Source organism: Alosa pseudoharengus, unplaced genomic scaffold (assembly GCF_046254945.1).
Source record: "Alosa pseudoharengus isolate Yale_2024_CS ecotype anadromous, Long Island Sound unplaced genomic scaffold, YU_APseudo_1.1 YU_APseudo_1.1_scf_12, whole genome shotgun sequence".
NCBI lineage: Eukaryota > Metazoa > Chordata > Actinopteri > Clupeiformes > Clupeidae > Alosa > Alosa pseudoharengus.
Window position 1 is genome coordinate 2,923,973 of NW_027468587.1, and position 21,554 is coordinate 2,945,526.

General features: G+C 44.2%; 1 protein-coding gene across 2 annotated transcripts; it reads right to left on the minus strand.

Annotated features, from left to right (window-relative positions):
* Positions 1-44: 44 nt before the first annotated feature.
* Positions 45-19,765, minus strand: nbn (nibrin). 2 transcript variants are annotated; one of them, XM_076279759.1, is made up of 16 exons: positions 19,515-19,765; positions 19,096-19,217; positions 18,166-18,293; positions 17,711-17,870; positions 15,508-15,611; positions 14,243-14,360; positions 13,205-13,395; positions 12,939-13,036; positions 12,670-12,808; positions 8,942-9,325; positions 7,448-8,264; positions 7,227-7,304; positions 6,401-6,532; positions 5,877-5,990; positions 4,748-4,797; positions 45-446 (listed from the first exon to the last, which is right to left on the minus strand). In XM_076279759.1, the coding sequence occupies exons 1-16, from the start codon at positions 19,543-19,545 to the stop codon at positions 404-406; spliced, it is 2,709 nt and encodes a 902-aa protein (XP_076135874.1). In that variant the 5' UTR covers positions 19,546-19,765; the 3' UTR covers positions 45-403. The 2 variants fall into 2 exon arrangements, with proteins under 2 accessions (XP_076135874.1, XP_076135873.1); XM_076279758.1 differs by having other exon boundaries at positions 6,401-6,541.
* Positions 19,766-21,554: the final 1,789 nt, after the last annotated feature.

The following is a 21,554-nucleotide window of genomic DNA, read 5'->3' on the forward strand; positions in this document are numbered from 1 at the left end:
GTCAAAGCGTGACTTATCCTTCTGATTAAAGACAGAAAGGAAGGTTTTAATAAATGTTTTGTATACAATATTTTTTATTAAGAACAAATAAATCTTTTCAAAATATTCAAATAAGAACTCGCATCTTGTGTTTTTCTTACATTGCTTGCCATCCGTGAATTGTAAACAAAAATGTTAAACACATACAATAGAATACTGCGAAAACATCATGCAATCAGGGGATTTGTCTGGCCAGCACATACACTGATCTAAGGCATATCACTCATTATCTGCATATTATCTAGATCAAACTAGCCTCGCTGGGCTTCAACATAATCCCAACATACTACTCAGGCTTCCATCAACAAGTCCCAGAACTGTTAAGAATGAAACATTTTCTTCTTGGTTCTTCTTTTTGCACTTGTCAGAATTTCATAGATCTCTTCCCAGAAGGTCTGGGGTTGTACCTGTTAAAACAAAATGGTTTGCTTAATTGCTTATCGATAACAAACCAGATAGATAGACAGGTAGAAAGACAGAAGAATTTCAACCAGAGCACATCAACCAGCAAATAATGAGAATATAGAGTCATAAAAGTCCTCCTGGCGAGCTTTTAACATTCCAACAGCAGGCCGAGGACACCCCTCGCTGGACGGAAAGATCAGCCGGCTTTAAAAATATCACTGTTGACCGTCCCCATCAGACAACGTTCTCCACTAAGCAAACCAAACAGGCACACAATAAAATATGTCTGGCGCCTTTTTTTTACCCTCTCCTCTCTTTGGCACAGGAGAGGAGGGGGGACCAGAGCTGTTTTCTTTGCCATTTATCGGACTATTGATCTCCCTCACACTTCCCCTCTTCCCTTCTTTCCTCTCTCCTCTCCCTTTCTTTTTCTGCATGACCGAGGAGAGATGTTGGGATGAGTGGTCCATTTCTGCTCAGGCAGAGGAGACACACCTTGCTCTGCTGAGGTTACATCAGGGGCCTGCCATGGTTTCCTGGCAACAGTGTTTTAGGTTTTAGTGTGTGTACTTTTTCCACCTACCTCTCCCATGCCTCTGCTAGTTACACCAGCACCAACTCTATCAGCCTCCCTCAACAAGACACATCTGTCTGAATATGGGAACCCCCCCCCCCAAACACACACAGCTGGATCAAACTTGCTCTTCAAAACAGACAAGATGCGGCTACATCCAGAAGCTATGGGGTGTACTACGAATCTCGATTAGTGGGTTAGCGAGGTATGTTGCGCTCAAAGCCAGGCTATGCTGTGACACGAAAGTGGATCTGTTTTAGTGTCGCTATATCACCATGGTATCTTATGCTGTCAACCAAACCTGGTCGGGAGGAGGTTATGTGCTAAGTTATAGCTCAAATCGTGTAATCTACCGCACACTGACCAATCAATGGTCTTAAAAACGAAGTTCTCACGTGTAGGATTCTGTCATATCTTACAGGTGGAGCTCCACCTCTACTAACATTTTGGATCTCAAATGCGCTTTAATAGTGCTGTGCGTGCAAATATCCCACTATGGACGTGCATACCATACAACTGATGACAATTGATTTATTTGATGTTATAGGTTAGACACAAAAAATGACCACAGTGTAGATTAAGCTATCGCTCATGAATGCGGAAGTAATTGTTTTTAAAAAGAGGCGGTCTTGTGCGTCTCAACGTTACACGATTGGCCATAGTCATCCTAACACCGAGAAGGCGCACAGATCTGAGCTGAAAGCCTAGTTTGACAAATATATCACATAACTGCAATCGTAGTATCACTCAACATATACCCCTGAGTCAAGGCTTTGTCAAGCCTCGATATGTCTACATAGCCTAGATATGTCTAACGTGCTTCGTAGTATACCCCACTGGTCTTTTAAGTATATATTTTTGGGCTTTTTATGCCTTTAATGATAGTGACAGTGGAGAGTGACAGGAAGTGAGTGGGAGAGAGAGCAGGGGTGGGATCCGGAAAAGACCACAGGGCGGGAATCGAACCCCGGACACCGGCGTACGGTGCAGGTGCCCCAGCCAGTCGCGCCACAGCTGGGGCCTAGAAGCTGGTCTTTTGACTGACAGCTGGGGCCTAGAAGCTGGTCTTTTGACTGACAGCCTTTTTGTTCTGTTACTATATTGCCCTGTGACTGTGTCCTCAGAATCTCCTGGGTTGTAGCATGTTCCTCACCACCTGGGTTCTAGCATGTTCCTCACCACGGACTAGGGATGTAACGGTATGAAAATTTAACCTCACGGTTATAGTGACCAAAATTATCACGGTTTTCGGTATTATCACGGTGTTTTTAAAAGTGTGTTCAATATGTTCAGAAACCACTGATAGGCCTACACAAGCTGAAATAGTTTCAAAAAGTGTCCTGTTCAGTTTTTCATGTTTAATTGGCTATGTGCTTATCGCTTAACTTACCCTACCATGCCTTGGAGGTTGCTATTACTGTTATTTGGATCCAATGAGTGAGACCAGGCTTGGAATTTCACAATTCTGGGGGCAAGGCCACTTGGCCTTCAGTTGGGCATATTTGGTGGAGGGCACAAAGGCCACATAGGCTAAAAAAAACTTATCAAAGTTGTATAGCCTATTCACTGCAGTAGACTTGCATCATTGTATGAAACATTACAAAGACATGAAACATGACATATTACATAGAACTGCAAATCATCTGATCATCTAATATTTACAGATATCTAGGCTATATTTAACATTTATTTTATATTTGGCCTGTTATGAAATCATGTATTGAACAATTTAAGCACAGTTCAGCTTTAAGAAACTCAAATAGCCTATATGCATGCTTAGCATTTGATCTACTTTCACAAACTCTTAGTCAGCTGTCCTCTGATTTACCGATATCTAGGCGATATTTGTAACATTTATTTTGTATTTGGCCCATTATGAAATCATGTGGAACAATTTAAACACATTGTAAAACTGAAAGCCCAAATTTGGAGACATCCATGCATGTCGAAATGTACTGCAAATTCAAAAGTGGATTACTCTGGAACGGCTAACTGTACAGGGGACTGCTTTACACCTTTATGTTCGGTAAGGTCTGCTGTTTATTCTGATATATGGTTTGTCATGTGTTAAACGAAAGGTTCGTGAAGTATTGCACCGAGAGGAATGGGTAGGGAGATGGACAAAAACCTTCAGTAGAATTTATGATTACATTTAATTATATTATTTACGTTTCTCGCGAACTGTTCACCACAGTAATTCGCGGCTAACATCGTTTAAAAGCTGAGAAAAAGCTCTTTCATGTGATACTTGTGATGTCTGTGTGATGAGTAGGCTACTTTGCGAGTAGTTCAACTGAGAAGAATAGGTGAATTTAGACGCACTTTCTTTCTTGCGCTGTCACTTTCTCCACTGCGTAAAAGACTAAATTAATTTGCGCTGTGAATGCTAAGATTATTTTGACAGGCCATAGGCTAAATAAAATTCGCTATTAGTAGGACACAAAGCAGAATATTGAAAGAAGGGCACCAAGGCCACCGTGGCCTGTAAACCTCTGATTTTCAAAGGGACATCACGGCCAACGCAAGGGGCAACGACGTGGCCGCCGTGAAATTCCTACCCTGAGTGAGACCAAAGTAAGTGTTCGAAATAAAACTTGTGTTCTTCTGATAACGTGAGTGGAATGGATTTAATGTGCACGCGAACATAAAAAGACGCAAAGTGCAAATGATACAGTGCAAGTTTTGCGGTGAAAATGTTCTGCCTTTTAAAATTAGGTGTAGCCTAATCCAAATCGCAGTTAAAACCATCAATTAGACAACAGAATCAGTAGGGTACCAATTTTGCTTCATTGTACCAGGCCTACTGTATGTCAAAAGCAGGCTCGGATGAAGCTGGGAAGGATTAAACACACGGTTTCAACACCGTGGTAATCAACCGTGATAATTATGATATTTCAAAAGAAAACGGTAATTGTTATCGTCAACATTTTTATCACGGTTTATCATTATACCGGTAATCGTTACATCCCTACCACGGACATTGGCAGTCTGCATTAGGGATTTATTTTCTGAGCGTTTAGGGGCTCATGGGGACATGACTAGCTTCTTACACTAGTTCTCATGACCCTTCAAACCGGCCCGTCTCTGTGTTTACTTAGCAATCATCAGTGAATGAGTAGGAACATAAACAACAGCAAGATAACAAACGTACATTTAAACACACTGGACCATGTGGACATGTAAACAAGAAATGGACAAAAAAAAAGATATCAAATTTGTGCTTGTGTTAGACTGTACTGATGTGTAATGTGGGAGAAAAAGGAGGTTGGTGGATATACAGTTACTCTGAGTGTGTTTGTGTGTGAGTGAGTAAATTATCTAAGTCAGCATTTCTGTTGCCAGGATTAGCTGTATGTAGAGATGGCACTGTGCTAGTGAGAGAGAGAGAGAGAGAGAGAGAGAGAGAGAGAGAGAGAGAGAGAGATTAACAGAGAAGCAGTGAGAATGGAAAGAGATGGAGAGTTTATGTAACAAACACTAGAATTTATCTTAGAAGCAAGCTACCCCTCTGTGTGCGCGCATGCATGCCTGTGTGTGTAGAAGGCATTACACAACCAAAGGCTAACATGTGCTTTATCAGTTTTGATTTCATTGCCTCAATTTCCTAATTTGAAGAAAAAGTGGAAAAAAAACATGTGATTGTGATAAACAAACAAACAAACCAATGCAAGTAGAGCGGTCTGATAGAGGGTGAAGGAAAGAGAAGGAGAGAGACTCATATCTATTTACCTGAACAGCTCATCTCCCACTGCCTGCTCCTTTTCTTGTTGTTTCTCTTCCTACCACACACACACACACACAGGTTGAGACGGTTGTAATAACAATTTTACTATGTAAATATACTGGATATGCTTAAAGGCCCATAACCATGTTCAGCATTAACTCAACTCAATATCATTTTCATATCACATCACAGACAATTATAGCATCATCACACACACATAGGCCTGTCACGATAACAAATTTTGCTGGACGATAAATTGTCTCAGAAATTATTGCGATAAGCGATAATATTGTCGTTCTGAGAATTTTCCTCGGGAAGAGGAAGACGGCCCACTTGTTGTGTTTTTTTTCCCCAACTGGGAAAACTGCAGCGGATGATTGTGTTTTAGATGCATATGCATGTTTGTTGTGTTGCCGCTTTTAATTGCGACTGTTTTCCAACAAATGCGACACACCGACTCGCACACGTTCAGTGGTTCACCACGGGCATTCGGTTTAAATCCGAAATGCTCCCACACTGCAGCTGTCGCGTTTGGCTTAGAAACAATTCCATCTTTTTTGTCTTTATTAGGCGTAGCCTACTGGAACTCGCAACTAGCTTTCTCTCTGCCTAGTGCCTACCGGTATACTTCTCACGCGGCTTTTTAGCTGCACTCTGTGGTAGGATACGCCAGTAGTCCCGCCTCCCCACACACCATGCGACTGACAAGTGACTGACATGAGGGTTCACTCATCGTTACTCTAAGGACCCGAGAGAGGGAGAGAGAGAGACGAGGAAAACAAACCAGCAAATGGCATTTATCGCGGCCAGAAAAATTATCGAGCTAATTTTAATTATCATGCGATTAATTGATTTATTGAATATCGCGACAGGCCTACACACACAATTAAAAATAATGGAACTTTACTGCACCAAAGGCCTGAACTCACAAGAGCAAACACACTTCATCATGCTTATAGTAGAGTACAGTACAGTACACACACACACACAGTACATATACAAACAAACACACACTCAATAAACAAGCATCGAAACACAAACACACACACAGACAGTACAGATACATAAGCATGCACACAAACACACACACACACACACAATCTGACTTTTCCTTCTCCTAACCCCCACCCTCACCTCCGCGGCCTCTTTAAGCCACTCCTCCAGCTCGGAGTTCTTCCCTCTGCTGTGGGCCACCAGGTCAGAGCCGCCGATGATCTGAGGGAGACCCTGGGAGCCTGGGACAGGGACCTACGCACACACACACACACACACACACACACACACACACACACACACACGCGCATGCGTGTGCACACACACACACAAAGACAAATGCATGTTCTAGAAATGGCCACACACAGGCATATCCTGCCTGGCTTGTTGATTGTGGCTGTGAGCACATAAACAGTAGTCACGTGTGCACCCTCTGGTGGCTGCAAGGAATAAGGCCTGTTACAAAGGCAGATGTCACTCACACCCCCAGGGATCAGAACTCCATTCAGAGAGCACAACTACTCTCAATACACACACACACAACAAACACACAAAAAACAGCCTATCAATAGAACAAGGTACAGAAAGTCAGCTTGCACACGCACACACACACACACACGCCTGACCTACTAGTTTAGATGGCTGGGATAGGTCATGTGACTGACCTTGCGGAACCGTTTGAAGTTCTTGTGGTTGGAGGTGTGGTGCTGCAGGGGTTCCGTGCGCGTCCGTGAGGAGCTGACCACCAGAGACTTGAACTCCACCAGCAGCAGCCCCCTGGGCAGCTCCGAGTCAGTCTTAGGGTCCTGGAGCACACACACGCACGCGCACACACACACGCACGCACGCACGCAGACACGCACGCACGCACACACAGACACGCACACACAGACACGCACGCACGCACACACAGACACGCACGCACGCACACACAGACACGCACGCACGCACGCACACACAGACACGCACGCACGCACGCACGCACACACAGACACGCACGCACGCACACACAGACACGCACGCACACACGCACGCACGCACGCAGACACGCACGCACAAACGCACGCACGCACAAACGCAGACACGCACGCACGCACACACAGACACGCACGCACGCACGCACGCAGACACGCACGCACGCACACACAGACACGCACGCACGCACGCACGCGCACGCACACACACACACACAGGATGGAACACACAAAGGCTCACACACATAAACACATGCATCTGAATATGGGAGTCCCCCCCCCACACACACAGTTTTTCAAGCCAGGCAGACGTCTCGCTTATTACAATTACTGAGAGGAAAAGTAAGTGTCGGATCTGGTGGTCTATGCCTAATGAGCTAATTAAACCATAGAATAAACCAACTACTATTCAACTATTCAACATTCGCCTTTGACATTAGCTGGCACTTATGTTGTTTATTGCTGTTGTACCCCTGTATGTGTTGTACCCCTGGGTGTATGTGAGATTGTCTGTCACCTTCTTTTCTTCTTTTACAGAGCTGCTTTTGACAGGTTGGTGTTCATCAGACGGAGTGTGTCCGTTAGGTTTTGCAACCTTAAAGATACAAACATCAAACATTTAAATGGCCACCTATAACTTTGGGTCAGTTCTCCTGATATACAGTAGTAGAAATCCTTTGGTCAGACAAAAGGAAAATAACAATTATAGTTAGCGTAGGACAGAATGCCGGTAGTTACCAGAAAAGACACTTCCTCTTCTTTGACATCTTCCTTTTGCTCCACCTTCTGTTTTTGATTGGTGGAGGCTTTCCTTTCCTGCTCCGGCAACTGCTTCTGATTGGTAGAACTGCCCCACTCTGATGTCTGATTTTTAGTGTTTTGTTTCAGAGTCTCCGAAGACTTCTGCCAACTGGTGTTGCCATTTTCTTTCTGGTTCTGGTGTGCTTTCCAATTGGCTGAGCTTGGCTCTTCCTGGTCCAAGCGCTGTTTTTTATTGGCTGTGGGCTCAGGGGGCATGTCCATGTCCATGTCGTCCATCATGATGGACTCCAGTTCCTCTAGGGACAGGTCCAGATCTGGCTCTGCAGGCTCTTCCTGCTCCATCTCCTTCCTCTTCTTAGTCTCCTGTCCTGTGAACCCACTGGAGAGTCCGTCTAGCATTCCCCTGGATGACCCCAGCCCTGACGCAGAACCTAATCCCGGCCCCAGACCCAGGCTGGGACTAGCGCTAAACCCTGCAGCGGGACCTGAACTTCTGTCCTGGTTGCGGTCCAAGGCTGACCCCTGTACAGTCCGGTGTTGGGGACTCGGGGCTGCAGTCGTGGTGGTTGTGGAGTGTGAGGCTGTGTGTGTGCGCGTGGTCGTGTGTGTGGGGTTAACGGTGGTTGTGGGGTGTGTGGCTGTGTGTGTGCGCGTGGTCGTGTGTGTGGGGTTAACGGTGGGAGTGGGAGTCACAGCAAGGGTGCAATTCCTTTTATTGAGTTCCTCTTCCTCGCTATCCAACCGGAAAAGCTTGAGCTCTGATTGGCTTGCTTCCACACTGCCATCTCGAGGTCTGAAACAAAGCATTATGGGTCAGCTGCACAAAAAACAGTATACTGCTTTAAGTAAGGGATAACGGCCGCCGAGGTGTCCTGTTATACGGAATTAATGGACGAGGGTGAGGGGCAAAGAACTCCCCGACGCGCAGCGGAGTAGAACTCCGTATAATTCCGTATAACAGGACACACCTCGAAGGCCGTTATCCCGCTTATCACCCGGTTGCCACTGTAAAGCAAAGGAAACACGCGGTTCCGTTTAAAAAGAAGCCCACTAGTTCAGCTTGTTGTACAACTTTCGTTGGCCCTATAACCGCGATAGCATGGACAGTTAGCTTGTTTACAGTTGATTCCATTGTTGCGAAGCCTGCCTCCAGGCTCAACCGTCGTCCTACTATGGTTGTTATAGTTACCATTCATAAGCATTGATATGGAACGGCGATTAAACTTTTTTTTACCAGATCTACTTCATAGCTGTCCCGTTATTCAGAATTAAAAGCCACCCCGCCAGCCAATCAGAAAAGAGTATGTCTTCTCTCCGGGTGATAACTTTCTTTTGCTTACAGGGTGAGATGGCCATATATATCTATACTGGAGTATTAAGATGTATACAAAGTCACAGTGAGGCATGTAAGGACACCGGGCGGAAATGCTGATTTCCATCATCATGTTCCAGTCAAAAGTAAACTTGTACCTTTTTTTGCTGACAGGCTGAAAGAAGTTTGTCAGGGCGGACTGTTTCTGGGGGGACGTCTTGTTGAGCGCACCCTGCGGAGCCCTGAATTTCGCTGAGTCAGCGTCACGGCCGCTGGGCCTCTTGCTGGACACAGCCAGGTCTGCCTTCCTGGTTTTCTCTGATTGGCCGGTTTGAGCGACAGTAAGTGGAGTCATCATCGTCTCTGTGATGGTGGTACATGAGTCTGGCGGGTCCTTGGTGACAGGAGGCTTCTGGAAAAAAGAGGAGGAGGAGGAAGAGGAGGAGGAGGAGGTTGTTGTCTTGGGATGTGATGTTGACCGTGCACGACTGGGCTGTTTCTCCGGTGTCTCTCCGACAGAGGTCATCTCACTGACCTTTGGGCTACAGGCAGAAAAAAAACAAAGTGAACAAGGAATGAACTGAACAAGGAGCAGGTCAGTAAAATAAAAAGGTGATGGCTCAGGCAACACCCATCACACCACACAACAGGCAACACCCATCACACCACACAACAGGCAACACCCATCACACCACACAACAGGCAATACCCATCACACCACACAACAGGCAATACCCATCACACCACACAACAGGCAATACCCGTCACACCACACAACAGGCAATACCCATCACACCACACAACAGGCAATACCCATCACACCACACAACAGGCAACACCCATCACACAACAGGCAATACCCATCACACCACATTGTTAAACAGGCAAATGAGTTCACATTTTTATGGCTAAATATTCTTATTCCTCAAAAACCACTGCAACCTTGCAGAATCACTACATGACTATATGTGATATGTGCACCAATGTCAAATCAAATCAAATACATTGTATGACAATACAAATTGTCATACATTATACAGGTAGCCTATAAATGCAGTGAAATGCTTGTTCCACTGACTCCAAGACTGTGCAAAGGATATATATATATATATATATATATATAAAAAAGGGAGAAGAATAAAGAAAGAAAGTCCAAAGTGCAAAGTGTTTAGGCTATGCTGGTGCTCCTGCTACAATCCTCATTTAGAATCCTGATAGCCTGGGGGTAAAAACGTTTCCGCATTCTCTCCGTGTTGGACTTCAGGCAGCGGTAACGTTTCGGTAAGAGGCAGTTGTTGGGGTGACTGGGATCCCTGATCATTTTCCTTGTTCTCGACTGACATCTCCTTATGTAAATTTCCTGTAGGTTGGGTAGGGCACTTCTGGTGGTACGATCAGCTGATCTCACTACTCTCTTCAGAGCTTTACGGTCTAGCTCAGTGCTATTACTGGTATACTCCCAGTGATAACACTTTCAATGGTGGTTCTGTAAAAATTCTTCAGTAGTTGTTGAGGTAGCTTGAAGTACTTGAGGCGTCTGAGGTGGAAAAGATGCTGATGACCCTTTTTCACCAGTGAATCAATATGCTTGGTCCAAGTCAGGTCTTTAGTAATATGGACTCCAAGATACTTAAAACTCTCTACCCTTTCCACTTGAGAGTCATTGATCATAAGTGGTTGATAAATCTTATGCTGATCACGCCTGAAATCTATAAACATCTCCTTGGTCTTCGTAACATTCAGGAGGAGGTTGTTTTCCTGGCACCAGTTAGATAACCTGTCTACTTCACTCAAGTAAGCCTGCTCATTGTTCTTTGAAATGAGGCCAACTACTGCTGTGTCATCAGCAAACTTGACAATGATGTTGGAATCATGTACTGCTGTACAATCGTATGTGTAGAGGGAATACAACAATGGACTTAAAACACATCCCTGTGGCGCTCCTGTATTGAGAGTAAGGGATGAAGAGATGTGACTACCCGCCCGCACGGCCTGGGGTCTACCAGTCAGGAAGTTAAAAATCCATTTACACAGAGATGAATTCAGTCCAAGATCTTCCAACTTAGTGAGTAGTAATACAGGTTTGATTGTATTAAATGCTGAGCTAAAATCTATAAACAGCTGTCTCACATAATTCCCTGCCCTGTTATCAAGGTGGGCTAATGCAGTATGCAGTATACAATTGATAGCATCATCAGTAGATCTATTAGTCCAATATGCAAACTGCAAGGGATCTAGATTTAAGGGCAATTATGAGCAGATGTCATTTTTGACCAACCTCTCAAAGCACTTCATGGCTATAGACGTCAGAGCAACTGGACGGTAGTCATTCAAGCCAGCAGGATGTGAATTCTTTGAAACAGGAACAATTGTTGATCTTTTAAAACATGTTGGTACAGTTGACTGAGCCAAAGAGAGGTTGAATATTTCGGTGAATACAGGAGCAAGTTGTCCTGCGCAGGTTTTGAATACTCGTCCAGGAATGCCATCTGGACCTGCCGCTTTTCTGGTGTTCACGCTCCTAAATGCTCTCCGCACGTCATGCTCTGAGAGCGTCATGAACGCAGTCTCCACTGGGCCTGGCAGGTCTGACGCCCATTCAACATGCGCCTGGGTGATGTCCTCCACGTTTTGGTCAAAGCGTGCGTAGAATGTGTTGAGCTCATCTGCCAGCGAGGGGTCAGCGTTCACAATGGTGGAAGTTGGTGATTTGTAGTCCGACATCGCCCGTAGCCCTTGCCACATACACCTGGAATCTGACTGTTCAAACTGGGACCGGATCTTTTCCCCATACCGTCTCTTGGCTTCTTTCACCATTCTCCGTAGATTGTATGCGGCAGCTTTATATTCCTCCATGTTTCCAGATAGAAGTCCTGAGTTATAAGCAGCAGTTCATTCATTCAGAGCTTCGGGGATGGAGTGGTTTACCCATGGCTTTTGGTTAGGGTATGTCTTCATGATGGCTTTGGGAACAGTGTCATCCACAAGCTTCCCTATGAACCCTACTACTGCTTCTGTAAACTCATCGATGTTCTCGAGCATTATGGGTCAGCTGCACAAAAAACAGCATACTGCTTTAAGTAAGGGATAACTGCCGCCGAGGTGTCCTGTTATACGGAATTAATGGACGAGGGTGAGGGGCAAAGAACTCCCCGACGCGCAGCGGAGTAGAACTCCATGTCTCGATGTGACAATGCTCAGCGCATCTTGGAGCATGTTCTCAGACTCCTCTGACCAGAGCGTCACCTCACGCATGGCTGGAGGCTCGCGTTTCAGTTTTTGCTGGTACCTGGGCATAAGGAATATTGCAGCATGATCTGACTTGCCGAAAGGAGTTAGAGACTTGGCTTTGTATCCATCTTTGAACAAGGTGTAGCAGTGATCCAGTGTCCTCTCCCCTCTGCTGTTACATTTGACGTGCTGATAAAAATTCGGCATGACCTTCTTGAGACGGGCCTTATTGAAGTCACCAGCCACAATCACAGCTGCATCCAAGTTGTCATTCTGTTGCTTTCTGAGAGTCCTGGACAACTCCTCCAGTGCTGTATCAGTGTCCGCTTGAGGTGGAATATAGATGGTGGTGACGATGACTGATGTGAACTCCCGGGGAAGATAAAATGGCCTGCATTTCACAGTGATGAGCTCCAAATCAGGTGAGCAGTGTTTTGCTAGTACCATGACATTCCGGTTGTTCACAAAAATGCATACCCCCCCTCCTCTAGTTTTGCCAGAATCCGTTGTTCTGTTCACGTCTCAGTTAGGCAGAAGATGTTACAGTCACGTACGTCTCTTGTCATGTCAATGTGTGTGTGTGTGTGTGTTTGTGTGTGTGTGTGTACACATGGACATATGAAATGTGTGGAATATGTGTGTATTCCCTTCATACCCGCTGATGCCCTGTGAGGGTTCTGTGTTAAGCACGTAGGCGGTGATGTTCTGCGACGCCGCTGGGAGAACCGTCTCGTCCACTGCAGCACTCTGGGATAGCGAGGGCCCTGGGATGACCTTCCTCATCCTCACAGACTCTGCACGACACACACCGCACAGAGAAAAGCTCCTTTATGTGTGTGTGTGTGTGTGTGTGTGTGTGTGTGTGTGTGTGAGAATAAGGGTGTGCAAGTCTGTGAACGGGAGCAGGCTGCAGCAGGGACCAACCTGTCGCCGTCGGAGCATAAGGATTGCAGTAGGTGGAGTTATTGACATAGATGGCAGCCAATCCGATTTCAGATTCAGAGATCCACCGCAGGCCCTGTCTGTTTCACACAGGAAGAAGAGTGACAACCATGGCAACAAGCATCCATCTTCCCTCTTCCTCCCCCCAAAGGCCAAGCAACAGACACAGACACAGACACACATACACACACGAGGTTCTATCACAAGAGCTGTTTATGGCCTAGTATTGTGAGTTTGCCGGTACTTACCTGTGGAGAACCTGACCCACAGCATCTATCCACTTCCTGGAAGAGGCGGAGATTAGTGTCTGAGAGCTGCCTACTGCCATGTCAATCACGCAGCTCCCTGGCGACTCCAGGAGTGACACAGGGACAGACCCCTCCTCCAGGAGCTGACTCCGCCCACCTCCATAACCCACCGCCTGACTCAAGCGCTTCATCTATAGGAACAACCCACACATACACACACAGCCAAAAAACACACACACACACACACACACACACACACAGACACACAGACACAGACACACACACAGACATTCATGTGATTTACCTTTAGTTAGAGGCTATAGTCTCCAACTTGCTTACGGGCACTAAATATAAGAAACATACAAAAGCCTGCTACAATTACTCTGAGTCACAGGCTCATCTAGAAACACTCATTGGAATATATTAATATTGAAGTCATTAGTATGTAGGTAGATCTTTTACTTATCACCATTAGACAGTCAAATAGTGGAAGACCAAGAGCCAAGTGTTTCATAATACATCCATCGTCCGGGCCTTATACATTAATAATTAATAAATTACATAAAACAATCTTACATAAAGGCATGCTTATGGCCTAGCGTCTGGACAGAGGGGTCTGTCCCAGCATCAAGCCCTCCCATGTACAAACAGGCTCTTTAATAAAATGCAGTGGCTCTCCAGAACAGTGAGAGTGGCACCCCAGAGGTGAATGTGTGTGTGTGTGTGTGTGTGTGTGTGTGTGTGTGTGTGTCTTATGTAATGTGGCCTGTCAATCGTAAAACTCAGACACTGCACAAATACGTAGGAATGCAGACGACACAAACTCAACACTAGCGCGCGCGCACACACACACACACAGTACTAACTAAGCACACTACATCAGTGTCTTAAATGAAATGTAAAAGATTAAATCTTAGTAATATATAATACACACAATCCGTATTTTTCAAATAAACGTAAGAAATACAAATCCTCTGTATATCTCCTATATCTCCTGCTCAGTATATTTAGTTGTGCAGCTGCAGGTTTGTGAACTACCTGTTTGGAGTTGAGGAAGATGAAGTTCTTTCCAGCAAAGAGTCGCTGACGCTCAGGGCGAGAGCTCAGATCCACATCCTCTTTGGTTAGACTGGGCTCGTCAATCTCAGGGTAATAACTAGCACACGCACACGCACACGCACACGCACACGCACACGCACACACACACACACACACACACCTTGTTAGGGACTGGGGTTTGTGTGTGATGGAATTTAATAAGACAGTCGCTTAAATGCATCAATCTAGTGCATTTTGAGAACAAATTAAGAGGTTATATTTGCTTATTGATATTTATGGAGATGTTTGTACTGTAAAGTGATGACCGTAAAGAGGCCACAACCCAAAAGCATGGACAAGGAGTGTAACAGTTAAGAAATGGTAAATAACAAAATAAAAACTAGCACATACATTACATTAAGTTGAAGTGGTTACTTGTGTTAACTAGTTTATTTGATAATTTCTGTATCCCTATATAGCCTACTCTACAGACAACATTCCTGACAACACTCTTTTTTGCAAACACTCCTCTCCACATTTGCAAATTAAACTCCTCTGGGCTTGGCATGAAGACCCGCGTAAGGAGACTATTTACTCGATTATCTATTTCAGGAGAGGAGTTTCCTTAGGCAGCAAGGTAACCATCTGACGTCTTGTAGCCTGTTTAGCATTCTACAAGGCGCCTTGGAGCAGCACGCACACACGCAGCGGGGGAGAGGGGTGACTGATAGCACAACTTTGTCTTGTCAAGTATGGAGCCAGCTGCAGACGTGTGCTCACGTGAGTGAGGAGCTCCTCTGCTACTGATGTACCATTACCACTTCCTTTGATTGCTTTTTACACAAAAATAACAGAATAGGCGGCAGCGAAAGAGTTGAAAACCGTGAAAACAAACTAATCAAACATCGGTATATGGTCAGCTTGAATATTTTCAGCCCATGATGAATCTATGGAGGGCTAAATTAGATTATAGTGGACCACCAGTGTCCGGTCACCAGATTAGATTATAGTGGTGCACCAGTGTCCAGTCACCAGATTAGATCATAGTGGGCCACTGGTCACCAGATTAGATTATAGTGGACCACCAGTGTCCAGTCACTAGATTAGATCATAGTGGGCCACTGGTCACCAGATTAGATTATAGTGGACCACCAGTGTCCAGTCACTAGATTAGATTATAGTGGGCCACCAGTGTCCGGTCAATCACACTGAGCTACAGTATTCTGTGTTAAGTAATTCTAAATGTGGCTAGTGGTCAGGAGTACCTCTGTGCCTGCGGAGGGTTCCGCTTCTCCCTCAGGGCTGCGCTGACCACGCTGAAGAAGTCCGGCGTCACTATGGGCCGCCCACAGAGCAGAGCGCAGATGGTCTGGGAACGAAGTGATGGAGAGAGAACAGAGAGAAGAGAAGGAGAGAGATGGAGAGAGAACAGAGAGAAGAGAAGGAGAGAGATGGAGAGAGAACAGAGAGAAGAGAAGGAGAGAGAGATGGAGAGAGAACAGAGAGAAGAGAAGGAGAGAGATGGAGAGAAAACAGAGAGAAGAGAAGGAGAGAAAGATGGAGAGAGAACAGAGAGAAGAGAAGGAGAGAGAGATGGAGAGAGAACAGAGAGAAGAGAAGGAGAGAGAGATGGAGAGAAACACGGGCAAAGGAAGAGAGACAGAAGAGAAGAGAACACAGAGAGAAAAGGGCAGAAGGAAAAATCAAAACGGACTTCTTGTTTGTAAACAGACAAGCTTAATGACCACAGTTTTAACCAGAGGTGGGAGTAAGTCACATGTCAAGTGATGGCAAGTCAAGGCAAGTCAAAGCTTGGGTCAAGGCAAGTCAAAGCTTAGGGTCAAGCAAGTCACAAGTCAAGTCATACAAATTCATGATGATTTACCCACGTTTTTATTTTGAAATAGGCTATAGTAGGCTAGTTATGAACTGCTGGGGTTTTATTTGCAAAAAATGTTTTGCTACTCATTACTCAAAAGGCATTGTATTCAAGCATTGTAAAGGTATATGAACAATAAATGTATTTCAAGTAGACCTATTATAAAATTATTATATTATAAAGCCTATTATTGTTTTAATATGTCTCGAACTTTAAGTAGGCTACATCAAATCATGAAAATGCATTCAAACAATCCAAGTTACACCCGTCATCTCTAAGGACCCAGCCTGGCAACTCCATCAGCTCAAATAACATTGAAAAACGTAACGAACTAATCAATCAATCAAACGCTACCGTCGATGTCACTGCCAAATTTTGATAAGCGCAACGGCACAACACGCTAGTTTTAGGACCCTCAATGCTATATCATATTATACATAAGCCCTCAATGCTATATCATATTATACATGAGCTTAAGCCCTCAATGCTATATCATAAGCCCTCAATGCTATATCATATTATACATGAGCTTAAGCCCTCAATGCTTTATCATAAGCCCTCAATGCTATATCATATTATACACAAGCCTAACATGGGAAGTAAGCTAAAACTTTTCTATGCTGATTGCTGGCAGTTTACTTACGGACTGTTGTTACGGTAACTTATGAGACAGGGACGTTTTTAAGAGGGAGGGAGGAAGAGCTGCTCTGGTCTAGTTTACACTGCCTTAAATATCAGCATATCACCGGCTAGCATACAGATTATACTTAGACAAGAAAATGTTTCACGTTGCCATTTCATACATTGTAATCTAATATCCTTCACTAAAAAGCATAATTGATTCACAGCCAACTCAACATGCCTCAAACTTGACGTTAGGATTCTATCACAACTAACTTCTGACAGATGAAAATCAACGTGGTGGTGGTGGTTATGTCGCTAATTTGCGCACACCAGATCTTTCAGACTGCTGTTCATTTCTTTTCTGAGTTGTCAGATAAATCATCTGTGTACCCAAACTTTATTATTTTTTGGTATAACGGTAGAGCCTTCCATATTCGCAGATTAACTCGATCAGTCTCATTTGATCTGCCACTTGCTGCTGGTCTAGTAACAGTGATAGGTTCGCTCGCATTTTCTTAATTAAGGCATTAAGATCAATTTCCATTTTTTATTCCTCTTTTTAGTCAACTTTAGCATGGGTTCACATACTTTTTCTTGCCACTGTATATATAAAAAGTCAAGTCATTTCAAGCCATCTGACTGAAGTCAGGTCTCAAGTCATGAATATCAAGTCAAAGTCAAGTCAAGTCGAGTCTTTTATACATGTTGATCAAGCAAGTCTCAGGTCGTAAAAATGGAGACTCCCCCATGTCTGGTGTTAATCTTTGGTTTTCACATAATGAGATGAATACCAGGATGTTATTTGCTTCTGCTGTATCTGAAACTCCTTGGTAAGTTCACATATTAGTGTAAGAACCTCAAGCCTCTCGGCCAGTAGCTATAGTGCTGTTGCTGAGGGGATTGTCCAGGGTAAATGAATGAAACGTTTCTGAAATGTGTGGTGATTGATGGGGTCTTGGACTGACCTTGACGGTGACCTTCACAGAAGGCATAACGAGGTGGGTACACTCCTGGTCCCATGAGCTCACTAGCCGGCCACCAAATGAGGAGAGGGCCTGGGACAGCTCCGCCTTGCTCTCATTCTCCAAGCATGAGGAACACACCCTCACACTCTCCTCTTCAACCCTGACAAGAACCGGACAGAAACCGAACACACCCTCACACTCTCCTCACCAAGAACGAGAACTTTAACGATAACAGCAAACGAGTATCCCTCTAACTAATATGAATGGCGACATCCACATATAAACTATAACAGTAACAATGCTAATATCGTTATAGTTACAGTTATCTTCACAGTTATTGTTCCTAGTGTGAACGACCCTTAGCATAATCACATCCAAACACACACAAATAAAAAAAAAAACACACTTACTTAAACACATCCAAACACACACAAATAAAATAAAAACACACTTACTTAAACTTGCTTTGGTAGACCCCGAAGGTCAACCTGTCTCCAGATTTCAGGGTCTGGACAGTGCCGGCCGTCAGCTGTGCATCATTGATGAAAGTGCCATACTTAGAGGAGTCCTTCAATGTCAGACTCTGTACAAGAGAGTAACACAGAATTTGCAACTGGCAATGAGTGCACTCACTCATACACTTAAATATATGGAAATAGAACCCACCAAGCCCTACTTGAAATGGAGGTCAAAGTGCAGTCTGTCAACATGCAAAGCTTTTGTGTATGAACTATTAGGCCTAACTATCGTGTGACATGTGGGAGCATGGAGCTGACTGAGCAGTGTTCTTCAGTGCAATCCAGTGTCTTGCCTATGGTGTTAAATTAGAAAATTGATTTGGCCTAGTTATCAAATTACCTTTTGTTAAACATGTGACGTTGCAATTTGCCGCCATCTTTCAAATTAGGGCCCAGCCTCTTCATATACAATTGCACACCAACGTTCACAACAACCCATTACATGCTCAAGATGCCTTCTCGATAATGTAGTCTATCTTAAAAAAGTAGGCTACTCATATCTACAGTTCTTACTCCAATCTCCCTGTCATATGTTATACTGGTAATGTCTCTCTCCAACTGCACAGTGAGGGATTATTACAGTCTAGGGAAGGGTGTGGTTTGGGGAAATATTGATTTTCTAGGTGCAGACAAAACGTGAGTGGATAAACCCCTTAACAGATGTCAGAAAACTGTCAGTGTGTCACTGTGTGAAACTGCATGGACCTCACAGACAGAATATGAAACTTCAAAGGCAACAAGAGTCAACGTCTTTTAATACAAAAGCAACAATTTTAGCACCATGTGTTGCTATACCTTCACCACGAAATTATGGGATTTATTTTAACCCACGTACCTGGCTGGTGCGACCGGTGCGACGTGACTTACCTGGTTGCTAAGAGACAACTGAGCATGGGCACGGCTGATGGACTGGTCATTGCCAAGTAGGATTTCACAATTCTTGCGACCCACAACATACTCTTTTCCAGGCAGCAAGTAAAATGTTTCGCCTGAAAATCAATGGATGTATGAAGCTCATCTGGTTACGTTCTCATCAAACATCTGGACACATCTGTTATCGCGCACAAAGTAGGCTACTAAGTCAAATGCCTTTTGTTATCACAAGTAGATCTAATGTTAACAGCTCACATGACAAACTGTAACGTCTGCAGCCAAAGTTAGCCGGTGACTGCTAGCTTTATTTAGCGTACAAGTTTGACGAAAATTCACCGTTTGAAAGGACAACATTATCTTGGTCCAGCAAACGTTTGGTTTGAAACAAGAAACGAAACCACAACCTAACCTACCTCCAGATTGAAGGGGTACCAGCTTCCACATTGCGACCGCAGCTCTGTCTTCACAGATGACGCCTTCACTGATTTGCACAAGGATAGTAACGTTAGTCCATGTTTGATCTACTATTAAATACGTTGTATCACTCTACGCTAACGGTTTTGAAACACTAAATACTTTTTTCAACGGTACTGGAAGAAACGAGAGAAAATAACTATCCAGGAACACTTTACGTGAACTTTGCCAGCGCCAAATCAGCGCCTGATTAATTTCCTGTTCAGTGCTTACTTCAAAGTAAAAGTCCGACTTCATAATCGAAGCATCTCGGGATCTACAGTATATTTCCCATACACGGGTTTCCCGTTTAGCAACAAAACTAGATGCGCGCACAGCCGTGGGGCAGAAGACGCTTGGTGGCCGTCCACAACGTTATAAACTTAACCTAAATAGTCGGCTGCTGTAAGCTACAATCGGATTTTTTTGTATACCCCTGTTGTCTCAATGATAATAACATCTCATTTCAGACTATATTTCAAAGTTTGCCATTCATTTGCATTATTAATATAACATCGTATTTTGTCATTTTTGGCGAAGACATGCATTACGTTAGGGATATTGAACATATTTAACATTCTCTAACCATCGTGATTTCGAATTGGTGCAGTTTTCAGCACAAAAACTCATTTTATTCTTTTGCTCTTTTGCATTGCCCTATGCTGTAGGCCTATGGTGCTTTCTGGCTCTTGGTTGCGCATGCATTTTTTCGTGACGTTGCATAGAAATCCATATAGACCTCTCCAGAATAAGTCCCGCCTCCGTAACTTCCGTATCCATCCAATTTCCGGGCGTGGATTGTCTATGGGGAATAACATGGCGTTTCGAAATATCATACCGGTAAAACATCTGTAGGTAGCGAAGTTGAAAAAGCTGGTGGGCAGATTGGCCTACACACTTCTGCCATATAGTTTCCACTGGATTTTTTGATTGTCGGTGCCGTTTAAGTAGTATACTATAGACTATACTACTCAAACGGCACCGAAAATCAAAAAATCCAGTGGAAACTAGATGGCAGAAGTGTGTAGGCCAATCTGCCCAGCAGCTTTTTCTACTTTGTCACCTACAGAGTTTGACAGGTACGATCTTTCAAAACGCCATGTTATTTCCCATAGACAATCCACGCCCGGAAGTTGGATGGATACGGAAGTTAGGAGGCGGGATATATTCTGGAGAGGTCTATAGACGGTAGGCTATAAGAAAGAGATATTACCAGCAAAGGTAAACAGCAAAGGTCCCCAAGCAAGGTCAAGCCTGAAATGTCTGCAGTGAGGACAACCATATGGTTATACATTAAAGGCACACTATGCAGTTTTTTTTAGCTTAATATGCACGTTTTAGCTTAATTTACCTTCATTTAACAGCTTCAGAGTCATTGGAATGGTTATATGACTTTTTTCGGGTTGAATGGTGGCCGTGTCGCTTCCCCCTAGTGCCTGTGAGCGGAAAAACCACCCTTGCAACTGTGGGCCGGCGGGCCGACGGCCTCAGTGTCAGGAAGTATAACGAGTGTAACAAATTGCTTTACTGCATTCAAATACACATACACACAGGCACCGGCTAGAAAAAGGTAGCGATGGAGTTTCTCAGACATTCGTCATGACAGAGCCAGCGAAAAAGAAGCAAAAACCGAGAAAACAGTAAGGAAATTGCCACTACTGCATAGTTTACCTTTAAATTCTATACAGGCTGCCCCCACTTTGCTAGTTTCCTGTTTTTCAGAGCCTGCTGCCTACTGAGACCAGGTATTATTATTATTTTCCTTCCAGTGTAGCCTACATGGAATGGAGGGCTAACGGGTCATCAGGAGATAATTACTGAATGTGACAAAAATGTTATGGGCTTGAAATCGCCAATGATCACTGACTGCACCTTTAAACTTCTGCACCATGCTCTGGTTATCTTGTATTTTATGTAAAGGCAGTATCTGAAAGATAGTCATCAGATGTTCTAAAAATAGTAATTCAAAACCACACACCAGATATATTTATATTTCTTTA

What these genes read in the sequence shown, in the direction of transcription:
- nbn (XM_076279758.1), bottom strand. Translation starts at nt 19,545, where the DNA reads ATGTGGAAGCTGGTACCCCTTCAATCTGGAG. An exon ending in TCTTCCTCAACTCCAAACAG is followed by an intron (nt 13,396 to 14,242) that starts GTAGTTCACAAA and finishes TTGTTCCTATAG; the next exon opens with ATGAAGCGCTTGAGTCAGGC. An exon ending in GTGGGTCAGGTTCTCCACAG is followed by an intron (nt 13,037 to 13,204) that starts GTAAGTACCGGC and finishes TGTGTGAAACAG; the next exon opens with ACAGGGCCTGCGGTGGATCT.